This window comes from Hyla sarda, chromosome 1 (genome assembly GCF_029499605.1).
Source record: "Hyla sarda isolate aHylSar1 chromosome 1, aHylSar1.hap1, whole genome shotgun sequence".
NCBI lineage: Eukaryota > Metazoa > Chordata > Amphibia > Anura > Hylidae > Hyla > Hyla sarda.
The window spans coordinates 297,829,024-297,852,521 of NC_079189.1; the positions used below are offsets into that span (position 1 = coordinate 297,829,024).

Consider the following 23,498-nt stretch of genomic DNA (forward strand, 5'->3'; position numbering starts at 1 on the left):
GTGAAAGCGTTCCTTGTGTGTTCCTTGCCTGTGTTTCCAGACCTTCTGCCGTTGCCCCTGACTACGATCCTTGCTGCCTGCCCCGACCTTCTGCTACGTCCGACCTTGCTTTTGCCTACTCCCTTGTACCGCGCCTATCTTCAGCAGCCAGAGAGGTGAGCCGTTGCTAGTGGATACGACCTGGTCACTACCGCCGCAGCAAGACCATCCCGCTTTGCGGCGGGCTCTGGTGAAAACCAGTAGTGGCTTAGAACCGGTCCACTAGCACGGTCCACGCCAATCCCTCTCTGGCACAGAGGATCCACTACCTGCCAGCCGGCATCGTGACATATACACTTTACCAACTGTCTACCCTCAGTAAAGCTACCGTTGTCTGTAACTTGGTGTCGGAGCCTTTATTGCCCCCGTACCAAACCCAGGATCCAGCGGTATACCTTCGGGTGGTTTTAGGCTAAACCACACCCTGGTGTCATGAATACAAGGGGTTAATGCCATCTGCCCCTTGGGTAACAACATCTGCCTTCATCACACCCCGCTACCCCAATAGTATGGTTAAAAAAACATACAGTATGTCTATCAAGTTCAACCAGGAGAACAGAGGGAACGCAATAGCTACATACAGTTAACAAACTATAGCTTGGTCATGATGTGTGGGCTACAGAGGCATGGATGAAATTACTGGAAATTAGATTTCCTTTAGGGTAGGGTCCCGTGAGGTATTTTGCTGCATATTTTGCTGTGTATTTTCTGCAGCTGATTTGGCAACCTGTTGATTTCAATGATTGAGTCAGAAAATATGCAACATGAAATACACAGCAAAATACACAGCAAAATATGGCACATGTGACTCTACCCTAAAGGTACAAATAAAGCAGCAGAGGTACATTTCAGATAAGGCTAGGTTCACATTGCCTATGTGCTCCGTCCCATTCTGGGTCTGTTTAACTATTATTTTTTTGTGCCGAACAGCCTCAAAACAGGTCTGAGCACAACTGACACCATCAAGTTAGCACTGGACAGATCCAGACATATCCCATTGACTTGAATGGGGTCTGTCGGGGATCCAGTAGTTTACCAGATTTTTGGGTAGAGAACAAAATAGTACAGGAAAGAAACACTTGCTTTTACCAAGCTATCAAGCAGTTATCCAATTTATGGGTTAGCAACAGGATTGGTGTTCTAGAAAGTAGACAAAAGTGACACAAAACCCTTTATGCAGTTTTTCACAATTAGGCCTCATTCACATGGCACTAGGACCATCGGAAATACATAGTCTTCATAGAAAACAATGAATTTCCAAGCAGATTCCACAAAAAGAATTGACATGTCAACAGTAGCTGTACAATATGGAACATGATGAATGAGTAGCAGCGGTAGTATGAAATGGAAGCAGCGGTAGTATGAACATTATGGACAATATAGGTGATGTGCGGTTGTGTAAAGACAATAGTAGTTAGACCAGGGGTAGCTGTATCTGCACCAATGGCAGCAGCAGTACAGTATGAAACATGATGGACAAGGTAAAAGGGAATAAATAATTGCACAAAGAACATTCAAAGATGCACTTCAGAATGTTTTTGTTTTTTATCATGTCCTGGAGAGAACGGCCCTCAAACTCTCTTTTTTTTGCAGTTTGATGGCCATCATTTTGACCGGTCATAACGGGCAATAACGGGTCCAGATGGACCACATTATAGTCAAAGGGGTCCATCGGGCGCTGTTATTTTCACAGAAAATAGCGGGAGAAAAAGACGATGCAACACTATTTTTTTCCCCGCTATTCCCAATCCTAAAATAATGGGCTCCACACTTCCAGATACAACCAGCAATGTGAATATAGCCTAAATCTGTATTCCTTTATAGTAATCTGTTTTCTTCCAGCTCAGATGCACTGCAGGGAGTTGTGATACTCCCCTGATCACACTTCCTCTGCTCTGTTCAGATTCTGTAGTGTGCCCCGTGTGATAGAGTAGAGTGCTTGACACTGGTTTCCTGTGTGCAAGCAGAGCTGTAGCTAGCTCCTTTTGTGCCCGAGGCGAGAACATAAGATTGCTACTGAATTTTTATATGTTAGCTATGTAGATTACAGTACTGCCATATACAGCGACTCAGAAATTACGTCTACTCTGATTGAAGTCGTTCTATTATTTTTTTCTTCCCTATCTGGCCCAGGATATCATGATGATTACTTCCAGCCAAAACTCTTGAGCACAGAACCTGCAACACAAACATGTTAGGCTCTGCACTTTTCCTGCATTTTCCTCCCCTTTTCTCCACAAATGCATCCAGTCTCTCCCAAACAAATGCCACCAGCCTCCCTACAACACACAATGTTTCCAGCCTCACTCAAATGCCTCCAGCCCCCCACACAATGCCTCCAGCCCCACCTTACACAAACACACAATGACTCCTGCCTTACCCAAATGCCTCCACCCTCCCACACACACAATGCCTCCAGCCTCAATCACACACATAATGTCTCCAGTTTCACCCACACAAAATGCCTCCAGCCTTTCTTTTACAGGTGTAGAGGAGTACAGGGGTTTATAGGTGTACATGGGTGACAGAGGGGTCTACAGGGGTGACATAAGGGTAATGAGGGGTGACAGAGGGGTGTAGAGGGGTGACAGAGGGTTTTACAGGGTGACAGAGGAGTAATTAGGGATGTAGAGCGGTGACAGAGGGGTGTACATGGGAGACATGGTTGTACAGGGGTGACAGAGGGGTGTACTTGGGTGACACAGGGGTCTACAGGGGTGACATGAGGGTAATGAGGGGTGACAGAGGGGTGTAGAGGGGTGACAGAGGGTTGTACGGGGTTAGAGGAGTAATGAGGGATGTAGAGCGGTGTCAGAGGGGTGTACAGGGATGACAGAAGGGTTTAGAGGTGTGACAGAGGGGAAACAAGGGATGTGGAAGGGTGACAGTAGGGTGGGGGTGCAGAACCTGAAGCCAGTGGCGGATCCTGGTTCTGTGCTTACAGAACCCAGAATATACTGAGTATGAGCAGTGGCAATGTTTATTTGTTTGCAGAATTTATTCTTCACTTTATATTTTTTTTAAGTCCTTTCCACTACCTTCTTGTTTTAGTAGTCCAAATGCTTTCCTCTTATCATTTAGACCCCCAAGATGACCCCCCACCTCTATCTTCGATGCTATGTCTGGCCTATTTGTTAGTATAAGGTCTATAGGTAACCCTCTTGTTGGGTCCTGCACTAGTTGGGAAAGGTAACTGTCCTTTATTATTTCCAAATACCTGTTTCCCTTGCTGGACCTGCAGGTTTCAGCTTCCCAGTCTATATTAGAGTAGTTAAAGTCCCCTGTAATATTGATGTTACCTTCTTTGTTGCCTGATCTATTTGTCTTATTAGTAGATTTTCTGCTGCTTCTGTTTTACTTGGTGACTTATAACAAACCCCTATCAGTAATTTATTGTTCTTACCCCCTCCCCTTATTTATACCCACAGAGATTCCACATGATCATTTTTCTCACCAATGTCTTCATGCAGAATTGGCCTAAAACAGGATTTTATGTAGAAGCAAACCCCTCCTCTTTTTTACATGTACGGTCATCTCTGAACAGACTGTACCCCTGCATATTAACCACCTAGTCAAAGCAGTTCCTCCATCTTCTTATTATATGGAGTAGAAGCGATCCCCTCTAATAAAACTGGATCTGCAATTAATCCATTCGGCATCTTCAGACTCTACCCCATCTGCTGATAATCATCTGTTTGGGGACTCATACATTGAAGAGATAAACAAATACGTAAGACAACCATACAGAGGCCTTCCCCCACCTATAGCAGATAACTTCTCTTTACCACAGGTTTCTTATCAACCAACCCCCTTCTTTCCAAGCATAGTGTCCATGGAGGGCTAGGGGCCATAGTTTTCCTCCATATTCTTCTCAAATACCCGTAGGAGGAAGAATAGCAAATTTTTTCCATGTCTGGTCCACGATAACTTCAGGCACCTGGATTTTGAACACAGTTCAAGGATATCAAATAATTTTTTTTGTTCCATTGTTCAAACTCAAGTATCTCAACCATTGATATTTTCAAAATCAGATCACAACCTCGTTCAAATGAAAATCAAGGAACTATGTTCCAAAGGCGCCATAATTCCATTACCCTTCAATACTCCAGGTTTCCTGAGCAATCTCTTATTGATGAAAAAGAAAGACAAAGGTCACAGACCAGTCATCAACTTTAAAATGTTAAACAATTTTGTACTTTATCATCATTTTAAGATGGAGGGAATACAATTTTTACAAGATCTATTATTACAAAACGACTGGCTGGCCAAGTTAGGTCTCAAAGATGCCTATCTCACGGTGCCTATGCACCCTATGTTTCTACCATACATTCTGTTTTTTATGGGAAGGTCAAAGTGGCAATTCACCAGCCTGCCATTCAGTAAATCCTCAGCCCCTTGGTGCTTTGCAAAATTATTGAAACCAGTAATCGCTATTTTGAGGGCTCGAGGAGTTAGTCTTATAATATATCTAGATGATATTCTCATCATGGCCAATTCTTTAAATCTCATTCATATTCACTTACATTGGACACTAACCTTCCTTACTGTTACGCCGAGCGCTCCGGGTCCCCGCTCCTCCCCGGAGCGCTCGCAACATCCTCGCTACTGCAGCACCCCGGTCAGATCTACTGACCGGGTGCGCTGCGATACCGCCCCCAGCCGGGATGCGATTCGCGATGCGGGTGGCGCCCGCTCGCGATGCGCACCCCGGCTCCCGTACCTGACTCGCTCTCCGTCGGTTCTGTCCCGGGCCGCGCGGCCCCGCTCCCTAGGGCGCGCGCGCGCCGGGTCTCTGCGATTTAAAGGGCCACTGCGCCACTGATTGGCGCAGTTGGTCTAATTAGTGTGTTCACCTGTGCACTCCCTATGTATACCTCACTTCCCCTGCACTCCCTCGCCGGATCTTGTTGCCATTGTGCCAGTGAAAGCGTTTCCTTGTGTGTTCCTAGCCTGTGTTCCAGACCTCCTGCCGTTGCCCCTGACTACGATCCTTGCTGCCTGCCCCGACCTTCTGCTACGTCCGACCTTGCTCTTGTCTACTCCCTTGTACCGCGCCTATCTTCAGCAGTCAGAGAGGTTGAGCCGTTGCTAGTGGATACGACCTGGTTACTACCGCCGCTGCAAGACCATCCCGCTTTGCGGCGGGCTCTGGTGAATACCAGTAGTAACTTAGAACCGGTCCACTAGCACGGTCCACGCCAATCCCTCTCTGGCACAGAGGATCCACCTCCTGCCAGCCGAATCGTGACAGTAGATCCGGCCATGGATCCCGCTGAAGTTCCACTGCCAGTTGTCGCCGACCTCACCACGGTGGTCGCCCAGCAGTCGCAACAGATAGAGCAACAAGGCCACCAGCTGTCTCAACTGACCGTGATGCTACAGCAGCTACTACCACAGCTTCAGCAATCATCTCCTCCGCCAGCTCCTGCACCTCCTCCGCAGCGAGTGGCCGCTTCCGGCCTACGACTATCCTTGCCGGATAAATTTGATGGGGACTCTAAGTTTTGCCGTGGCTTTCTTTCACAATGTTCCCTGCACTTGGAGATGATGTCGGACCAGTTTCCTACTGAAAGGTCTAAGGTGGCTTTCGTAGTCAGCCTTCTGTCTGGGAAAGCTCTGTCATGGGCCACACCGCTCTGGGACCGCAATGACCCCGTCACTGCCTCTGTACACTCCTTCTTCTCGGAAATTCGAAGTGTCTTTGAGGAACCTGCCCGAGCCTCTTCTGCTGAGACTGCCCTGCTGAACCTGGTCCAGGGTAATTCTTCCATTGGTGAGTACGCCATCCAATTCCGTACTCTTGCTTTCGAATTATCCTGGAATAATGAGGCCCTCTGCGCGACCTTTAAAAAAGGCCTATCCAGCAACATTAAAGATGTTCTGGCCGCACGAGAAATTCCTGCTAACCTGCATGAACTCATTCATCTAGCCACTCGCATTGACATGCGTTTTTCCGAAAGGCGTCAGGAGCTCCGCCAGGATATGGACTTTGTTCGGACGAGGCGTTTTTTCTCCCCGGCTCCTCTCTCCTCTGGTCCTCTGCAATCCGTTCCTGTGCCTCCCGCCGTGGAGGCTATGCAAGTTGACCGGTCTCGCTTGACACCTCAAGAGAGGACACGACGCCGCATGGAGAATCTTTGCCTGTACTGTGCCGGTACCGAACACTTCCTGAAGGATTGTCCTATCCGTCCTCCCCGCCTGGAAAGACGTACGCTGACTCCGCACAAGGGTGAGACAGTTCTTGATGTCAACTCTGCTTCTCCACGCCTTACTGTGCCTGTGCGGATATCTGCCTCTACCTTCTCCTTCTCTACTATGGCCTTCTTGGATTCCGGATCTGCAGGGAATTTTATTTTGGCCTCTCTCATCAACAGGTTCAACATCCCGGTGACCAGTCTCGCCAGACCCCTCTACATCAATTGTGTTAACAATGAAAGATTGGACTGTACCGTGCGTTACCGCACGGAGCCCCTCCTAATGTGCATCGGACCTCATCACGAAAAAATTGAGTTTTTGGTCCTCTCCAATTGCACTTCCGAAATTCTCCTTGGACTACCGTGGCTTCAACGCCATTCCCCAACCCTTGATTGGTCCACAGGAGAGATCAAGAGCTGGGGTACTTCTTGTTTCAAAGACTGTCTTAAACCGGTTCCCAGTACTCCCTGCCGTGACCCTGTGGGTCCCCCTGTAACCGGTCTCCCTAAGGCTTATATGGACTATGCTGACGTATTTTGCAAAAAACAAGCTGAGACTTTACCTCCTCACAGGCCTTATGACTGTCCTATTGACCTCCTCCCGGGCACTACTCCACCCGGGGGCAGAATTTATCCTCTGTCCGCCCCAGAGACTCTTGCTATGTCTGAATACATCCAGGAAAATTTAAAAAAGGGGTTTATCCGCAAATCCTCCTCTCCTGCCGGAGCTGGATTTTTCTTTGTGTCCAAAAAAGATGGCTCCCTACGTCCTTGCATTGATTACCGCGGACTTAATAAAATCACGGTAAAGGACCGCTACCCCCTACCTCTTATCTCAGAACTCTTTGATCGCCTTCAAGGTGCCCACATCTTTACCAAACAGGACTTAAGAGGTGCTTATAATCTCATCCGCATCAGGGAGGGGGACGAATGGAAAACTGCTTTTAACACCAGAGATGGACACTTTGAGTATCTGGTCATGCCCTTTGGCCTGTGCAACGCCCCTGCCGTCTTCCAAGACTTTGTTAATGAAATTTTTCGTGATCTCTAATATTCCTGTGTTGTTGTGTATCTGGACGATATTCTGATTTTTTCTGCCAACTTAGAAGAACATCGCCAGCATGTCCGCATGGTTCTTCAGAGACTTCGAGACAATCAACTTTATGCCAAAATGGAGAAATGTCTGTTTGAATGTCAATCTCTTTCTTTCCTAGGATACTTGGTCTCTGGCCAGGGACTACAAATGGACCCAGATAAACTCTCTGCCGTCTTAGATTGGCCACGCCCCTCCGGACTCCGTGCTATCCAACGTTTTTTGGGGTTCGCCAATTATTACAGACAATTTATTCCACATTTTTCCACTATTGTGGCTCCTATCGTGGCTTTAACCAAGAAGAATGCCAATCCTAAGTCCTGGTCTCCCCAAGCGGAAGACGCATTTAAACGGCTCAAGTCTGCCTTTTCTTCTGCTCCCGTGCTCTCCAGACCTGACCCATCTAAACCCTTCCTATTGGAGGTTGATGCCTCCTCAGTGGGAGCTGGAGCGGTCCTTCTACAAAAAAATTCTTCCGGGCATGCTGTTACTTGTGGGTTTTTTTCTAGGACCTTCTCTCCGGCGGAGAGGAACTACTCCATCGGGGATCGAGAACTACTGGCCATTAAATTGGCACTTGAGGAATGGAGGCATCTGCTGGAGGGATCAAAATTTCCAGTTATCATTTACACCGATCACAAGAATCTCTCCTATCTCCAGTCTGCCCAACGGCTGAATCCTCGCCAGGCCAGGTGGTCGTTGTTCTTTGCCCGTTTTAACTTTGAAATTCATTTTCGCCCTGCCGACAAGAACATTAGGGCCGATGCTCTCTCTCGTTCCTCGGATGCCTCGGAAGTTGAGGTCTCTCCGCAACACATCATTCCTCCTGACTGTCTGATCTCCACTTCTCCAGTCTCCATCAGGTAAACTCCTCCAGGGAAGACCTTCGTTTCTCCACGCCAACGTCTCGGGATTCTCAAATGGGGTCACTCCTCCCACCTCGCAGGCCATGCGGGCATCAAAAAGTCCTTGCAACTCATCTCTCGTTTCTATTGGTGGCCGACTCTGGAGACGGATGTTGTTGATTTTGTGCGGGCCTGTACTGTCTGTGCCCGGGATAAGACTCCTCGCCAGAAGCCTGCTGGTCTCCTTCATCCTCTGCCCGTCCCCGAACAGCCTTGGTCTCTGATTGGTATGGACTTTATTACAGACTTACCCCCATCCCGTGGCAACACTGTTGTTTGGGTGGTCGTTGATCGATTTTCCAAGATGGCACATTTTATTCCTCTTCCTGGTCTTCCTTCAGCGCCTCAGTTGGCAAAACAATTTTTTGTACACATTTTTCGTCTTCACGGTTTGCCCACGCAGATCGTCTCGGATAGAGGCGTCCAATTCGTGTCAAAATTCTGGAGGGCTCTCTGTAAACAACTCAAGATTAAATTAAACTTCTCTTCTGCTTATCATCCTCAATCCAATGGGCAAGTAGAAAGAATTAACCAGGTCCTGGGTGACTATTTACGGCATTTTGTTTCCTCCCGCCAGGATGACTGGGCAGATCTTCTACCATGGGCCGAATTCTCGTACAACTTCAGAGTCTCTGAATCTTCTGCTAAATCCCCATTTTTCGTGGTGTACGGCCGTCACCCTCTTCCCCCCCTCCCTACTCCCTTGCCCTCTGGTTTGCCCGCTGTGGATGAAGTGACTCGTGATCTTTCCACCATATGGAAAGAGACCCAAAATTCTCTTTTACAGGCTTCATCTCGCATGAAAAAGTTTGCCGATAAGAAAAGAAGAGCTCCCCCCATTTTTGCTCCCGGAGACAAGGTATGGCTCTCCGCTAAATATGTCCGCTTCCGTGTCCCCAGTTACAAACTGGGACCACGCTATCTTGGTCCTTTCAAAATCTTGTGCCAAATTAATCCTGTCTCTTACAAACTTCTTCTTCCTCCTTCTCTTCGTATTCCCAATGCCTTTCATGTCTCTCTCCTTAAACCACTCATCATCAACCGTTTCTCTCCCAAACTTGTTTCTCCCACTCCTGTTTTCGGTTCTTCTGACATCTTCTCCGTGAAGGAGATACTGGCCTCCAAGACGGTCAGAGGGAAAAAAAAATTTTTGGTTGATTGGGAGGGCTGTGGTCCTGAAGAGAGATCCTGGGAACCTGAGGACAACATCCTAGACAAAAGTCTGGTCCTCAGGTTCTCAGGCTCCAAGAAGAGGGGGAGACCCAAGGGGGGGGTACTGTTACGCCGAGCGCTCCGGGTCCCCGCTCCTCCCCGGAGCGCTCGCAACATCCTCGCTACTGCAGCGCCCCGGTCAGATCTACTGACCGGGTGCGCTGCGATACCGCCCCCAGCCGGGATGCGATTCGCGATGCGGGTGGCGCCCGCTCGCGATGCGCACCCCGGCTCCCGTACCTGACTCGCTCTCCGTCGGTTCTGTCCCGGCGCATGCGGCCCCGCTCCCTAGGGCGCGCGCGCCGAGTCTCTGCGATTTAAAGGGCCACTGCGCCACTGATTGGCGCAGTTGGTCTAATTAGTGTGTTCACCTATGTATATGTATACCTCACCTATGTATACCTCACTTCCCCTGCACTCCCTCGCCGGATCTTGTTGCCATTGTGCCAGTGAAAGCGTTTCCTTGTGTGTTCGTAGCCTGTGTTCCAGACCTCCTGCCGTTGCCCCTGACTACGATCCTTGCTGCCTGCCCCGACCTTCTGCTACGTCCGACCTTGCTCTTGTCTACTCCCTTGTACCGCGCCTATCTTCAGCAGTCAGAGAGGTTGAGCCGTTGCTAGTGGATACGACCTGGTTACTACCGCCGCTGCAAGACCATCCCGCTTTGCGGCGGGCTCTGGTGAATACCAGTAGTAACTTAGAACCGGTCCACTAGCACGGTCCACGCCAATCCCTCTCTGGCACAGAGGATCCACCTCCTGCCAGCCGAATCATGACACTTACCAATCTCTGATTTCTAATCAATCTCAAGAAGTCAGTTCTCAAACCTTCAAAAGAAGTGGAATTTTTAGGATTCCTGGTCAATACTCAATCAGGGATACTGAGCCTTCCCCCCAAGAAATTAAAAATAATTTTGAGTTTAATACGATGCCTTTTGAACAAACAATAAGTGTCCCTATGAGCCATTGCTCGTATTGTAGGACTACTTTCTGCTTCCATTCAAGCAATCTTCCAAGCACCTCTTCACTACAGGGCACTTCAAGGCTCACCATTTGAGAAATGGCTTGGGTTATTCAGATTAGATATCCCTTACTTTAGATACCAAAGAAGAACTTCTATGGGGGCTTCATCATATTTAGGCTTGGAACGGCAAAGCCAACTTCAGTTCAGTTCTGGATATGATCATAGAAGCGAATGCCAGTTGTCTGGGTTGGGGTGCTCACTGCAGTTCCCTTTCCACAGGAGGAAAATTATCCAAAGAAGAATCCCTTCTTCATATCAACTGTTTAGAACTTTTGGCGTGTTCTTTTGCCCTCAAGAGTTTTGCCAAAGACAAGTTACATTGTTGTACTCTACTGCGGACGGACAACATTCCTGTGGTACAATATATCAATCTACCAGTAGGTACCAAATCAAAAATGTTAGCCAATATCGCATAATATTGTTGGCACTTTTGTCTGAATCAAAACATTATTTTAAAATACCTACCAGGTTTGTCCAACTCCATAGCGGACTGGAACTCTTGTTTCCTAATTGACAACAGTGATTGGAGACTAGATCCTCTTGTTTTCAATCAACTCAATTCTCTCTGGGGCCCCCTTTATCTAGACTTGTTCACATCCTGTCTGAATCGCCAACTTTCACGATTGTTCAGTTGGTGTCCTGACCCAGAATCTCTCAGCACAGATGCATTACTTCAACTTTTGCCAACAGAGACATTTTATGCATTTCCAACATTTTCATTAATTCAGAGAATTCTCCTATTTTCAAATTACAGAAATTGACGATTGTCCTGATAACTCCACTTTGGCCGACCCAATTTTGTTTCCCTCAGATTCTGGGAATGTCTAGATTTTTCTTGCATCATACCAATTAATCAATCAATCCTATTAGTCAGGGAATCCACATCCTCTCATTTTGTCAGACCAATTGTCTCTAGTAGCCTGGTTCATCTCAGGTCATCAGAACCTGATTTCGATCTTTCACAATCAGCTAAAGATATCCTCTCGGCGTTGTGGGCTCCAGGTACCAGATCAGCTTAAGGATAAGCCTGGAAAATTTGGTCTAATTGGTGCATACAATGGTATTTGGATCCCAAACATGCATCTATAACTCAAGTCATCAATTTCCTTTAAGATTCTTTTGATGTGGGTAAAGCTATCGTACTATTAATGTATATCGTTCAGCCATCTCTCTTTTCTATGCACCAGTGCACGCTTTACCGTTAGGAAAACACCCTTTAATGTGCAAGTTAATGAAAGGTATTAAATATAGAAGACCCCCTGCTCCTAGATTTCAATCTACACGGTAGTCTTAAATTTGATCAAGTCATGGGGAGATAATGATTCCATACAAATAAAATTATTATCTTAAAGGGGTACTCTGCTGCCCTGTGCTGGAAGCTCCGCTCCCCAGCTTTCGGAAGTTTATTGTTCCGGACGCTGTGTGCGGGCTTCCGTGTTCAGGGCTGCTCCTCGTGACATCACGCCCGCCCCCTTTGTGACATCACGCCCGCCCCCTCAACGAAAGTCTATGGGAAGGGGGCGTGACGGCCATCGCCCCCCCTTCGCATAGACTTTCGCTGAGGGGGCGGGCGTGACGTCACGAAGGGAGTGGGCGTCACGAGGGGCGGCCTTGAACACAGAAGCCCGCACACAGCGTTCGGAACAATAAACTTCCTGACGCTGGGGAGCGGAGCTTCTGACACAGGGCAGCGGAGTACCCCTTTAAAAACTCACAATGTTATCATGTCTCATTTCTTTTAAGAGTCTCAAACGTTAGAGCTTTAGATATTTCTCACAGATTATTTCCCCCTCAAAGACTAAGACTAACATTTGCACTTTTTTTTTTACCCAGCTTTAGCTAGGTGGATCAGACAAGTTATGTCTCTAGTAGATATCAATACTTCCGATTTTGGGACCCATTCAAATAGAAGTGCCATGTCCACTAGTGTTGCTCGCGAATATTCGCAATTCGAATATTATTCGCGAATATCGCATATTCGCGAATTCGCGAATTTCGCGAATATAGCGCTATATATTCGTAATGACGAATATTCGTTTTTTTTTTTTTTTCTTCACAGTACACATCACAGTGATCACCCCTCTCTGCTTCCAGCTTGTGTGGTGTAAAGAAGGCTGTAATACTACTGTGTGAGACTGGCATGCTAAAATTCGCATATGCGAAACTTCACATATGTTAATTTTCGCATATGCGAATTTTCGCGTATGTTAACCGTGCATATGCTAATATTCACATATGTTAATTTTCGCATACGCGAATATTCGCATATGCGAAAATAAAACGAGAATATAACGAATATGCGAATATTCGCGAATATAAGACGAATATTCGTCCATATATTCGCGAATATTCGCGAATTCGAATATGGCCTATGCCGCTCAACACTAATGTCCACTAACGTTAGACAAACAGGAGGCTCTTTGGCAGATATATTGAAAGCTGTTTATTGGTCATCAGAATCCACATTCAAGACTTCTTATTTTAGACCCACACGTTTCTATGTCTTTATTTTAACTTTAGATTTATGATTGTATATATTTTTTATTAATGTATAAGCTTTAAACAAGCATAATGTGAGTCTCCTGTCTTGTTATAAAATTGGAGATTTTCCTACGATTGGTGACAGAAAATATAGATTTTTTTCAAGACAGGAGACAAGCATTATCCCTCTCATGTACCTGACCCTATCTATTTACGATTTTTGTTTGTTTCTTTCAGCCTAAACAAATTACAACTCTGGGTTTCTGGTTATTCCTTCTAATATAATGGATCACTCATCCTTAAGTTGACCAGCAATTGGTTCAAGTTCATTCTGTTTTCAACATGAGAACTTCAACTTTATATTATTCTCATCTACCACTTCATCAAAGAAAGAGGAGGGGCTTCACCTGAGGGGTCCTTATATTCACATGGACTGTACCATTACTGATTAAATACTGGACTTAACTGTTTATTAACTCTTTGTTTGCTGCTATCAATTCAGTAAAGAAAGAATTTAGCATAATGTTCGTCTCCTGTCTTTAATAAAATCTATATTTTCTGTGACCAGGGGTAGGAAAATCTCCAATTTTTATTTATGTTTAAATATTTTCTTTTATGATTTTTTCACAACTCTCCCACACCTAATTGTTTTCAAAAATTAATGTAAGCTTGATATTTTTTCTTCAATAAAAAAATGTGTGCTAAATTTATTCTTCATTCTTTCATTATTAGAATTGAAAAATGCTATCACCATCATTTAGTCAAGATTCCAATTAGTTTTTTTTGGTGTTTTTTTTTTTTTAAACATATTTTATTATATTTATAAACATAAAGAATGAAAAATGCAGACCTCCAGCATGAAATACAATAGCATGTTTTGTAGTATCAGGTAAAGAAAAACAAACAGAAAGCAAGAAAATTAAAAGGGGGGGGGGGACTAAAACACCTAAAAAATAGTGAAACAGACCGTAAAGCTAGTACGTATACATCTGGCATACATATAATTGGACAGTAAAATGAATTTGTATGCCATGAAACCCATAGATATATTCCAACTGGAGTTGCGAATCCAGATCATACTAAAAGAAGCAGAGGCCATCAAGCTAAGAGTGGGATAGGGCCGTAGTGTAACCCAATCACCCCAGTGAATCTACTAACCGGTTACTGCTAGTCCTCCCTTGCTAGACACATTGAAGCAAGCTAGTGATTACCTACTGGTGTCCCCCAGCTGGATCTTGTGGCAGGCGTAGAGCTCCCAAGGTGTCGCTAATGGATCCTAGACAATACAATTCTGTGGAACTGAATGGTGTGACTATGTCTTTTATTTCTGACTGTGAGTAATGGGCAGCAATGAATGTCTCCCATTTATCGAAAAATGTTGCAGTATGAGTGTTTTTATGTCTTGCCTGTCTATCCTGCATAGCAATTTAAGCTGAGAGATGACCATGTGCAAGGATGGTGTCAGGGCTGACAACCAGTTAGTAAATAAGCACCTGAGTGCTACCAGGAGGACAATATGTACAAGTTGGGGCAACTTGGGAAGGTCAGGTCCACTTGGTTCTGGGGGTCTAGTTTGGTGGAAAAGCAGCAGTCTTAGAGAACATGGTATATCGATATCCCATTCGTCCTTAATAAAAGTGCGGATCATGTTCCAAAAGCTAACTGTGTGTGGACAAGTCCATACCCCATGCCATAAGTTTGTCAGAGGGGAACCACACTTGCGGCATGCGGTTATCCTGTCCGGAAAGTTTGGGGATGTTAAATCCGTAAAGGGCTTTGTGTGCTAATTTAAAATAGGTCTCTCGCCAACTTTCATTAATGATACAACGGCGTATAATGACCCATCCCTTTAAAATACAATCAAATATATCGTCGTCCCCAATCCACATGGACCACGAGGAAAACACTTTGTCGGGGTCTAATTTCATGACTTTGACTTTTTTAACTAATGGGTATATGTCTGAGATGGTGAGTTTCCTAGGACTGGGACCAATGAGGTAGTCTAGGGTGTGGTCCTGCGATTCTTTAGTAACATCTCTCAAGCGGGAAGCCATAAAAGAGAGCAACTGAAGCAAGGGGAAAGCTTGACTAGTAGGAAGCCCCTATTCAGCCAGCAAAGATTGGGAGGAATGCCAACATTTATTCTGTTTATCGATTAATTGGCGCACCGATACCAGTCCCTTGTGTACCCATATTGTTTTATCTCGTTGTGGTATCTCCCTCGGGAATTCCGGGTGTTTGGATAGCCTAAGATGTTTAGAAATTAGATAAGGCAAGTGATATAGTTTCCTGACCTTCTTCCATGTCATCACCGTATCTCGTAACAGTACCAAGCTTTTCACCAGAGGGGGTAGTTTGGAATTGGAGGTGTGGAGGAGAGCCGTCAGGTCCCATGGAGCCGCTAACTCCCTCTCCAACTGCGAGATGGCGTGGAAGGAGGATCCATGAATCCAATCTATAACAAACCGAAACAGGCATGATAAATTTTAACCTCAAGTATTAGGGAAATTTGAACCCCCTTCCTGTTTCCCCAGCATTAATTTCGTTAAAGCTATTCTGGGGCGTTTCCCTGACCAGATAATTTTAGTGAAACTGGAGTTTAGGTCTTTGATATCTCTGTGTTTTAATAATAAAGGTAGGGTTTGCATGGGATAAAGAGCCTGGAAAACTAACCATTTATTAAGATGGCAGCGACCCATGAAGGTAAGTGGTAGGTTCCTCCAGCGGGTCAGTTCCGTTTTTAATTTGGAAATCAGGTGTTTTGCCCACTTTGATCCCCAAATATGTGACAGCGGAGGATGCTATTTTTTTTTTTAAAACATATTTTATTGAAATTTTCAACAAACAACAACAATATAAAAACTTGCGATGTCTTGCAGGATCACAAAGTCATCAACTCAGTTTTGGCAGAGTAACATTAGATATTTCACCTGTTACAAACTAAACCGTTGTTAAGTCAAGATTGAAGTCTGGGAGGTATTTATGATTGAGGCAGACGTAGGGTTCCCAAGGTATTCCCCATAGATTGTAAACAGTACCACTCTGTGAGGCTGAAGGGTTGGACTATGTCTGCTATTTCAGGGGTCGTATAATGGTTAACAATAAAATGTTTCCACTTGTCAAAAAATTTCTGAGTCTTAGTGTTTTTGTGTCGTTCCGTGTCAAGCCGGTCAACATTACAGAACAGTTTCATTTGTTGGATTACCATTGACAACGTGGGGATAGAATTAGACAACCATGCAGTAAAAAGGCAGCGCAAGGCTACCAGTAAGATGACATGAATCAGTGTGGGTACCGTTGAGTGTTCCGTCTGAGATATTTCAGGGGGTCTCAGTTGGTGGAAAAGGAAAACCTGAGGTTGAAGGGGCAAGGTCAAGTTCCAAGTGTCTCTAAGATAACTTCGAATCATCGCCCAATATTCCTGAGTAGAATAACATGCCCAAACACCATGCCAAAGGTCAGTAAGCGGTGATGCACATTTGGGGCAGGCCGTTATTCTGTTGGGGAAGTCTGGGGAAGGGAGTATATTGAATCCATAGATAGCTCTGTGCGCCAATTTAAAATAAGTCTCTCTCCAGCGCTCATTGATTACACATGTGAGTAGTTTTTGCCAGCCCTTCAAAATACTATCTGAGATATTGTCATCAGGGATCCACTTTCCCCAGGATGCAAACAGAGAAGAAGGGTCCGTTTTCAAAAGGGTTTGTCTAAATGCTGGATAAAGGTCCGAGATCGACAGGCTGCGCTGGCCCAAACCTATGAGGTTGTCCATGGGATGCGTATTCGCTTCCCTGGACAGATCGTATAATCGGTGTTTTAGGAAGGAGTAGATTTGATTGAGAGAATAAACGTGAGACGCCGGTAAGTGAAATTTATCCGCTAGTTGCTCACGCGTGAACCAGGTATGTTCCTGAACGTTCATCAGATCGTTAGCTGTACGGATGCCATGATCTGACCATATAGTTAGAGTCCTTGCCGTGATTCCATCCGGAAGTTATTTCGATACTAAATAGGGAAGACGGTACAGCTTACGAGCCTCTTTCCATGTCACGATGGTATCCCTTAACAATGAGGAGTGCTTGATCAACGGAGGCAATCTGGAGAACGGCGTATATAGTAGCGCCGCCAGATTCCATGGGGCTGCTAAGTCTCTTTCTAGGCCAAAGTTGACATGGAAAGAGGTACCGTGGAGCCAATCAACCACGAAGCGGAAAAGACACGCTAAATTATAACCCCTAATATTAGGGAAATTAAGGCCTCCCTCTTTCCTTGGTATGGTCAATTTTTGAAGCGCTATACGTGGACGTTTCCCACTCCAAATAAATTTGGTAAAGGCTGACTGTAGGGAGTGTATGTCCGTATGACGTAATAATAAGGGGAGGGTCTGTAAGGGGTACAAGAGGCGCTCAAAACTAACCATTTTTATCAAATGACACCTGCCCATGAATGTGAGTGGTATTCGTGCCCACTTTTTCAGTTCTGTTTGTATCTTTAATATCAAGGGGGGATAATTAAGGTGGTACAAGGAGTCAGGGGTGCGTCCTATTTTTATGCCTAGGTAAGTTATAGAATCTGAGGCTAAACGTATCCCTAGGTTCGCTACGTCCGGCAACCAGCGAGGTGGAGAGGCTCCCACCGGCAGTAGCTCGGATTTATCTACGTTCATTTATCTCGGATTTATCTACGCTACGTTACCTATTTTTATGCCTAGGTAAGTTATAGAATCTGATGCTAAACGTATCCCTAGGTTCGCTATGTCCGGCAACGAGCGAGGTGGAGAGGCTCCCACCGGCAGTAGCTCGGATTTATCTAGGTTAATTTTATAACCAGAAAATTCACCGAACATTCGCAGCGAGGTCAGCACAGTAGGCAAAAAGACAGCTGGTTTGTCGAGAAACAAGAGGATGTCATCCGCAAACATGGTAAGTTTGATCGCGGACGTCCCCACCCGTATGCCCGAGAAAACAGCCGAATCTAGTAGATGTTTGGCTAGGGGTTCTAGGGCCAAGTCAAAGAGTAATGGGGAGAGTGGGCATCCTTGGCGCGTCACCCTATAGAGACGGATGGGCTGGGAGAGGATACCCGGTGTGTATTCTCTTGCGACAGGTGAACTATATACCCCATGTAGAAAGTCTCTGAATCGACCATGAATACCGAACTTGTCAAGCACTAGCCACAACCAGTTCCATCGCACATTATCAAATGCTTTCTCAGCATCCAGGGAAAGCAAGGCTGGTTGTTCGCCCACACGTGGTTGGTGCTGGACTCGATCCAAAACCGCTAAAACCGTGCGGATATTCATGGTCGCCGAGCGCCTCCGTATAAACCCTACTTGGTGTGTTCCTACTAATTCTGGCATAAGTCTAGACAACCTGTCCGCCATGATTTTGGACAAGATCTTGATGTCCTGGTTTATTAAGGATATCGGTCTGTATGATCCGGGGTCAGACAGGTCTTTCCCTGGCTTGGGCAGAACTTTGAGATAGGCAACCGATGCCTCTTGAGAAATCTGGCCCGTGGATATGAATTCATTAAACAGGTCTTTCAGGATCGGGGAGACCTGTGGCAGGAGTGCTTTGTAGAACTCCCCTGTATATCCGTCAGGTCCCGGGGCTTTACCGTTTTGTAGGGATTTTATGGTGTACTGAATTTCCTCCTCCGTAACCTGTGCATTGAGGAGTTCCCTCTGACTCTCTACAAAGTGCGGAAGCTCCAAAGAATCTAGGAACGTCCTACCTGAGGAAGGGTCAGAGGGTGAGTCCCTATAAAGGTCCTTATAGAATTGTGCGAAAATGTTGTTAATTTGGTGAGGGTCACTTTGAAGCATACCCAATCCATCTTTCAACTTAGTTTGAGGGGACTGTCCAAAGCGACCTCTTGCTAGCCTGGCCATCAGGCGGCCCGCCTTGTTACCATGGCGGAATAAATCCGCTTCAAAATGGGAACGATGAAATCGTTCCCTCCTATCCAGCCATAATTCGAATTGTGTACAGGCTTGTAACCAATCCTCTCCGTTTGCATCCGTAGGGGTACGCAGGTATCCGGCATAGGCACGTTGAAGATTAGCGCTAGCCTCGGTAAATTTGGTAGAAGCAGTACGTTTAAGGGCAGAGAAATGAGCTATCAATCTCCCCCTCAGTACTGATTTGCCCGTTTCCCAATATAGCCCTGTGTTAGAGCGGTGGGACCTGTTATCGTTTGCAAACTCCAGCCACCATGCCTGAATAAGTTCTATAAAGGATTCATCTCTAGACATAAATGTTGGGAAGCGCCAGAGGATATCAGTGCCCTTCAGATATGTGGGAAGTAGGGAAAGGATCACCGGGGCATGGTCAGAAATCACTAAGTCACTTATAGTCACCTTATCAATGCGCTCGCTAAGTCGTCGGTCCATTAGGATATAATCTATCCGGGACCAGGACTGGTGGACGCAAGAAAAGTGCGTAAATTCCCTATCATCCGGGTGGGAAAGACGCCAGGCGTCAGTCAGGGCTAGGCTTGTCAGGAAGTCGGGTAGCACACAGTCACGTTGTCTAGGGGTTGATTGTACCGGGGAGCGACCCTTTCTATCCGTCAGGGGATCTAGAACCGTGTTCAAACCCCCCCCCCAATATCCTATAAGGCGTGCCATCAGTCAACATCGTATCTCGGAGACCCTCAAAAAATGTCTTATTTTCCCCATTAGGAGCATAAACATTATACAGACTATAGACCTCCCCATTATGGTCAATCTGTAGGTGGGAGAGCCTACCCTCCTCGTCGGCGGTCTGAGAGAGTAGTGTATGAGTGAAAGATTTATGCATTAAGGTGATCACCCCAGCCTTGCCGTCAACTGCAGGAGATTCATAAACTTGTCCGACACACTGATGCTGCATCCTGAAAAAGTCTTGCTGAGACAAGTGAGTCTCTTGTAACATGACTATGTCAGGGCGATGTTTTTTGAGATAACGTAGCAAGAGCCTTCGTTTGTGTGGGGAATGAAGACCCTTGACGTTCCAAGGGATGAGTGTAATCATGGTACCTTAAATAAGTTGATCGGATTGCAGGCGTAAAATAACTGGAGTATGTGGTGGGCGCAGATATCAGGTGCAGCAGCATTGGAGCGGACCTCCCGGACTTCATATCTTGTATGCCATGGGCGAGATACATTCGAAAAAAACAGTAACAAAACAGTATAAATAAAGCATAACATAGCAATCATAGGTATTATAGTGGAAAAAATAAACCCTGAGTGTGCCACTCGGGCAAGTAGGGCACATTCCAATAGGGTAGTGGACTCCCTTTTTTCAGGCGGTGCAGGTTCAAACATTATACGATATATAAGCGGTAAGAGAATGAGAACTGACTTCCATTCAAACACCTCCCCTCCCACGGCCCCACCTGTCGGCGAGTGTCAAAGCAGCATCCCACTGCCCTCGGTACAAGTAGACATTACAGTGAGACACGGATATGATCGGGGTGAAATAAAGGAGAAAGGAACAGAGTGAACGAAAGGGGGGGCGGGGGAGGGAGGTAGGTGGGTGAGGGGGGGGAGGAGGGGAGGGAGACGGTAGACACAGACGGGGAACAGAAAGGAAAATGAGGGGGAAGGGTAAGGAGAGGGGCTGGGGGGGGGGGTTGATTTAGGGAATCAATATCCAGAGAAATAATTACTATTCATTAGACAACCACACTCGGAGACCACATCAGACATTAGAGCGATCTGACCAATGAAAGCATGTCAATGCCCGCCGTAGAGTCACTCAAATATCCAGTACCTCTAAGATCAGTCTGGGGATGGTTGTCTGTCTCCTCTGCGTCGTCTGGGTGAGCGTGGACGCTTCCTACGTCCTGCTGGGTCAGGTAAGTAAGAATCATTCCTGGCTGGTACCTTGGGGGTCCTATCTCCTCTGGGTGAGCGAGAACGGCTGCCCGATTTCCTAGGTTGTGGGGTACGGCCCCTGGAGGGGGAACTCGATAAGTTCAGGGAGGCTTCGGCTGCCTCTGGGGTATTATAGATTGAGGAAGAACCATCTGCATTAACCCCTTAAGGACGCAGGACGTAAATGTACGTCCTGGTGAGGTGGTACTTAACGCACCAGGACGTACATTTACGTCCTAAGCATAACCGCGGGCATCGGAGCGATGCCCGTGTCATGCGCGGCTGATCCCGGCTGCTGATCGCAGCCAGGGACCCACCGGCAATGGCCGACGCCCGCGATCTCGCGGGCGTCCGCCATTAACCCCTCAGGTGCCGGGATCAATACAGATCCCGGCATCTGCGGCAGTTCGCGATTTAAATGAACGATCGGATCGCCCGCAGCGCTGCTGCGGGGATCCGATCATTCATAACGCCGCACGGAGGTCCCCTCTCCTTCCTCCGTGCGGCTCCCGGCGTCTCCTGCTCTGGTCTGTGATCGAGCAGACCAGAGCATGAGATGACCGATAATACTGATCTGTTCTATGTCCTATACATAGAACAGATCAGTATTAGCAATCATGGTATTGCTATGAATAGTCCCCTATGGGGACTATTCAAGTGTAAAAAAATTTTTTAAAAAATGTAAAAGTAAAAGTAAAAAAAAAGTGAAAAATCCCCTCCCCCAATAAAAAAGTAAAATGTCCGTTTTTTCCTATTTTACCCCCAAAAAGCGTAAAAAACATTTTTTATAGACATATTTGGTATCGCCGTGTGCGTAAATGTCCGAACTATTAAAATAAAATGTTAATGATCCCGTACGGTGAACGGCGTGAACGAAAAAAAATAAAAAAAGTCCAAAATTCCTAATTTTTTAATACATTTTATTTAAAAAAAATTATAAAAAATGTATTAAAAGTTTTTTATATGCAAATGTGGTATCAAAAAAAAGTACAGATCATGGCGCAAAAAATGAGCCCCCATACCGCCACTTATACGGAAAAATAAAAAAGTTAGAGGTCATCAAAATAAAGGGATTATAAACGTACTAATTTGGTTAAAAAGTTTGTGATTTTTTTTAAGCGCAACAATAATATAAAAGTATATAATAATGGGTATCATTTTAATCGTATTGACCCTCAGAATAAAGAACACATGTCATTTTTACCATAAATTGTACGGCGTGAAAACAAAACCTTCCAAAATTAGCAAAATTGCGTTTTTCATTTTAATTTCCCCACAAAAATAGTGTTTTTTGGTTGCGCCATACATTTTATGATATAATGAGTGATGTCATTACAAAGGACAACTGGTCGCGCAAAAACAAGCCCTTATACTAGTCTGTGGATGAAAATATAAAAGAGTTATGATTTTTAGAAGGCGAGGAGGAAAAAATGAAAACGTAAAAATTAAATTGTCTGAGTCCTTAAGGCCAAAATGGGCTGAGTCCTTAAGGGGTTAAACACTCTCAGGACAGCCGGGTACTGCAATTGGAAGCGGCGGTTACGTCATGTGGAGGGACGGGCAGATAGCGCTAAACGCTCTTCGTTTTTTAGCGACTTCCACTGAAAAGTCTTCAAATAACAACAGGCGCATAACTTGAACTACTAGCGGTTGTGACAGACGCCTATATGCCCGCAGCAGGTTGACTTTGTCATTAAAGTCCAGAAGACGGAGTATCACTTGGCGTGGGCGATGAGCTAGGGGGTCAGTGTCCCTTTGAGATGACATATGAGCCAGTCCAATTCGGTGGGCACGTTCCACCCTACAGGGGTGAGGCAAGCCTAGGGTTTTTGGCAGGTCCCTCTCACAGAACCTTTGGAGATCTTGCTGTAACACTGACTCTTTGACCCCAACAATGCATAAATTATTACGGCGGGACCTATTTTCTAGGTCCTCAACTTTATCAGATAGTCGAGTAATTTCCAGCTCAGCAGAGCACATCCTGTTGGAAACTTTAGTGTCACTGTCTTCTAAGGAGGAGACCCTCCGTTCAACTTCCCCCAGTCTAGCTGTATGATCAGACAGTTCCAGCTGCAGGTGCTGTAGTGCATTTTTTAGGGCATCCTCCACTATAGCTTTCATACTGGGTGCCATCTGTTGGGATATCTCTAGGGCCAGGCGCTGATAGTCTATGTGCAAAGAGCCAGAGTAGGTATCACTGCGAACACTGACCTGCAGCTCGGCTTGCCCCTGCCAGGAGGAAGCTGGAGAGGATCCTGAGGTTACAGCCTGAAGTGGGGTGTCAGCAGTGTCCATTTCTATTGCGGCTGCATCACCCTGAGTTGCGGTCACCGGTGAGTCAGCTGGTAATTGTGCTTGGGACTGAGGTGAGGGTACTATGGCCTTCTCCGGCGCTCGAGGGCGCAGCGCGGGCGGCTCCTGAGGCAGCGCTGATGCTGTGGCGGCCATCTTGGGCGCGCTGCTGCTTCTGTGTAATGCGGGCGGCTCCGGTGGCTGTCCAGCGGACATTCCTCCCCTCTGAAGGTACCGGTCCATTCACCGGGCGTGTGGTAGTCCGGGGGTGGTGTGGCCCCCTGTGTCGCCGGTTCGTGCGGATAAGAGGCAGGTATGGGCCGCGGGATGAGAGCTCCTTCTCTATGCGTCCTGCATCCCCTGCGCCGGAACCGGAAGTCGAGGATGCTATTTTAATG

The 23,498-nt window shown here is 46.2% G+C and overlaps 1 protein-coding gene across 4 annotated transcripts in view; it reads right to left on the bottom strand.

Moving 5' to 3' along the window:
- LOC130268641 (uncharacterized) overlaps positions 1–23,498 on the bottom strand; it is a 361,414-nt gene that overhangs the window by 271,230 nt on the left and 66,686 nt on the right. Inside the window, exon 1 of one of the 4 annotated variants that reach the window (XR_008843547.1) lies at positions 15,242–15,369. The exons of 2 other annotated variants lie outside the window; for them this stretch is intronic. Coding sequence is in view for 1 of the 2 variants with exons in the window: in XM_056518046.1 (XP_056374021.1) it covers positions 15,242–15,402 (161 nt within the window). In the remaining variant the exon portion in view is untranslated. Of the gene's footprint in view, positions 1–15,241; positions 15,403–23,498 lie in introns of those variants that run through there. One more of the 4 variants, XM_056518046.1, reaches the window with a different exon arrangement.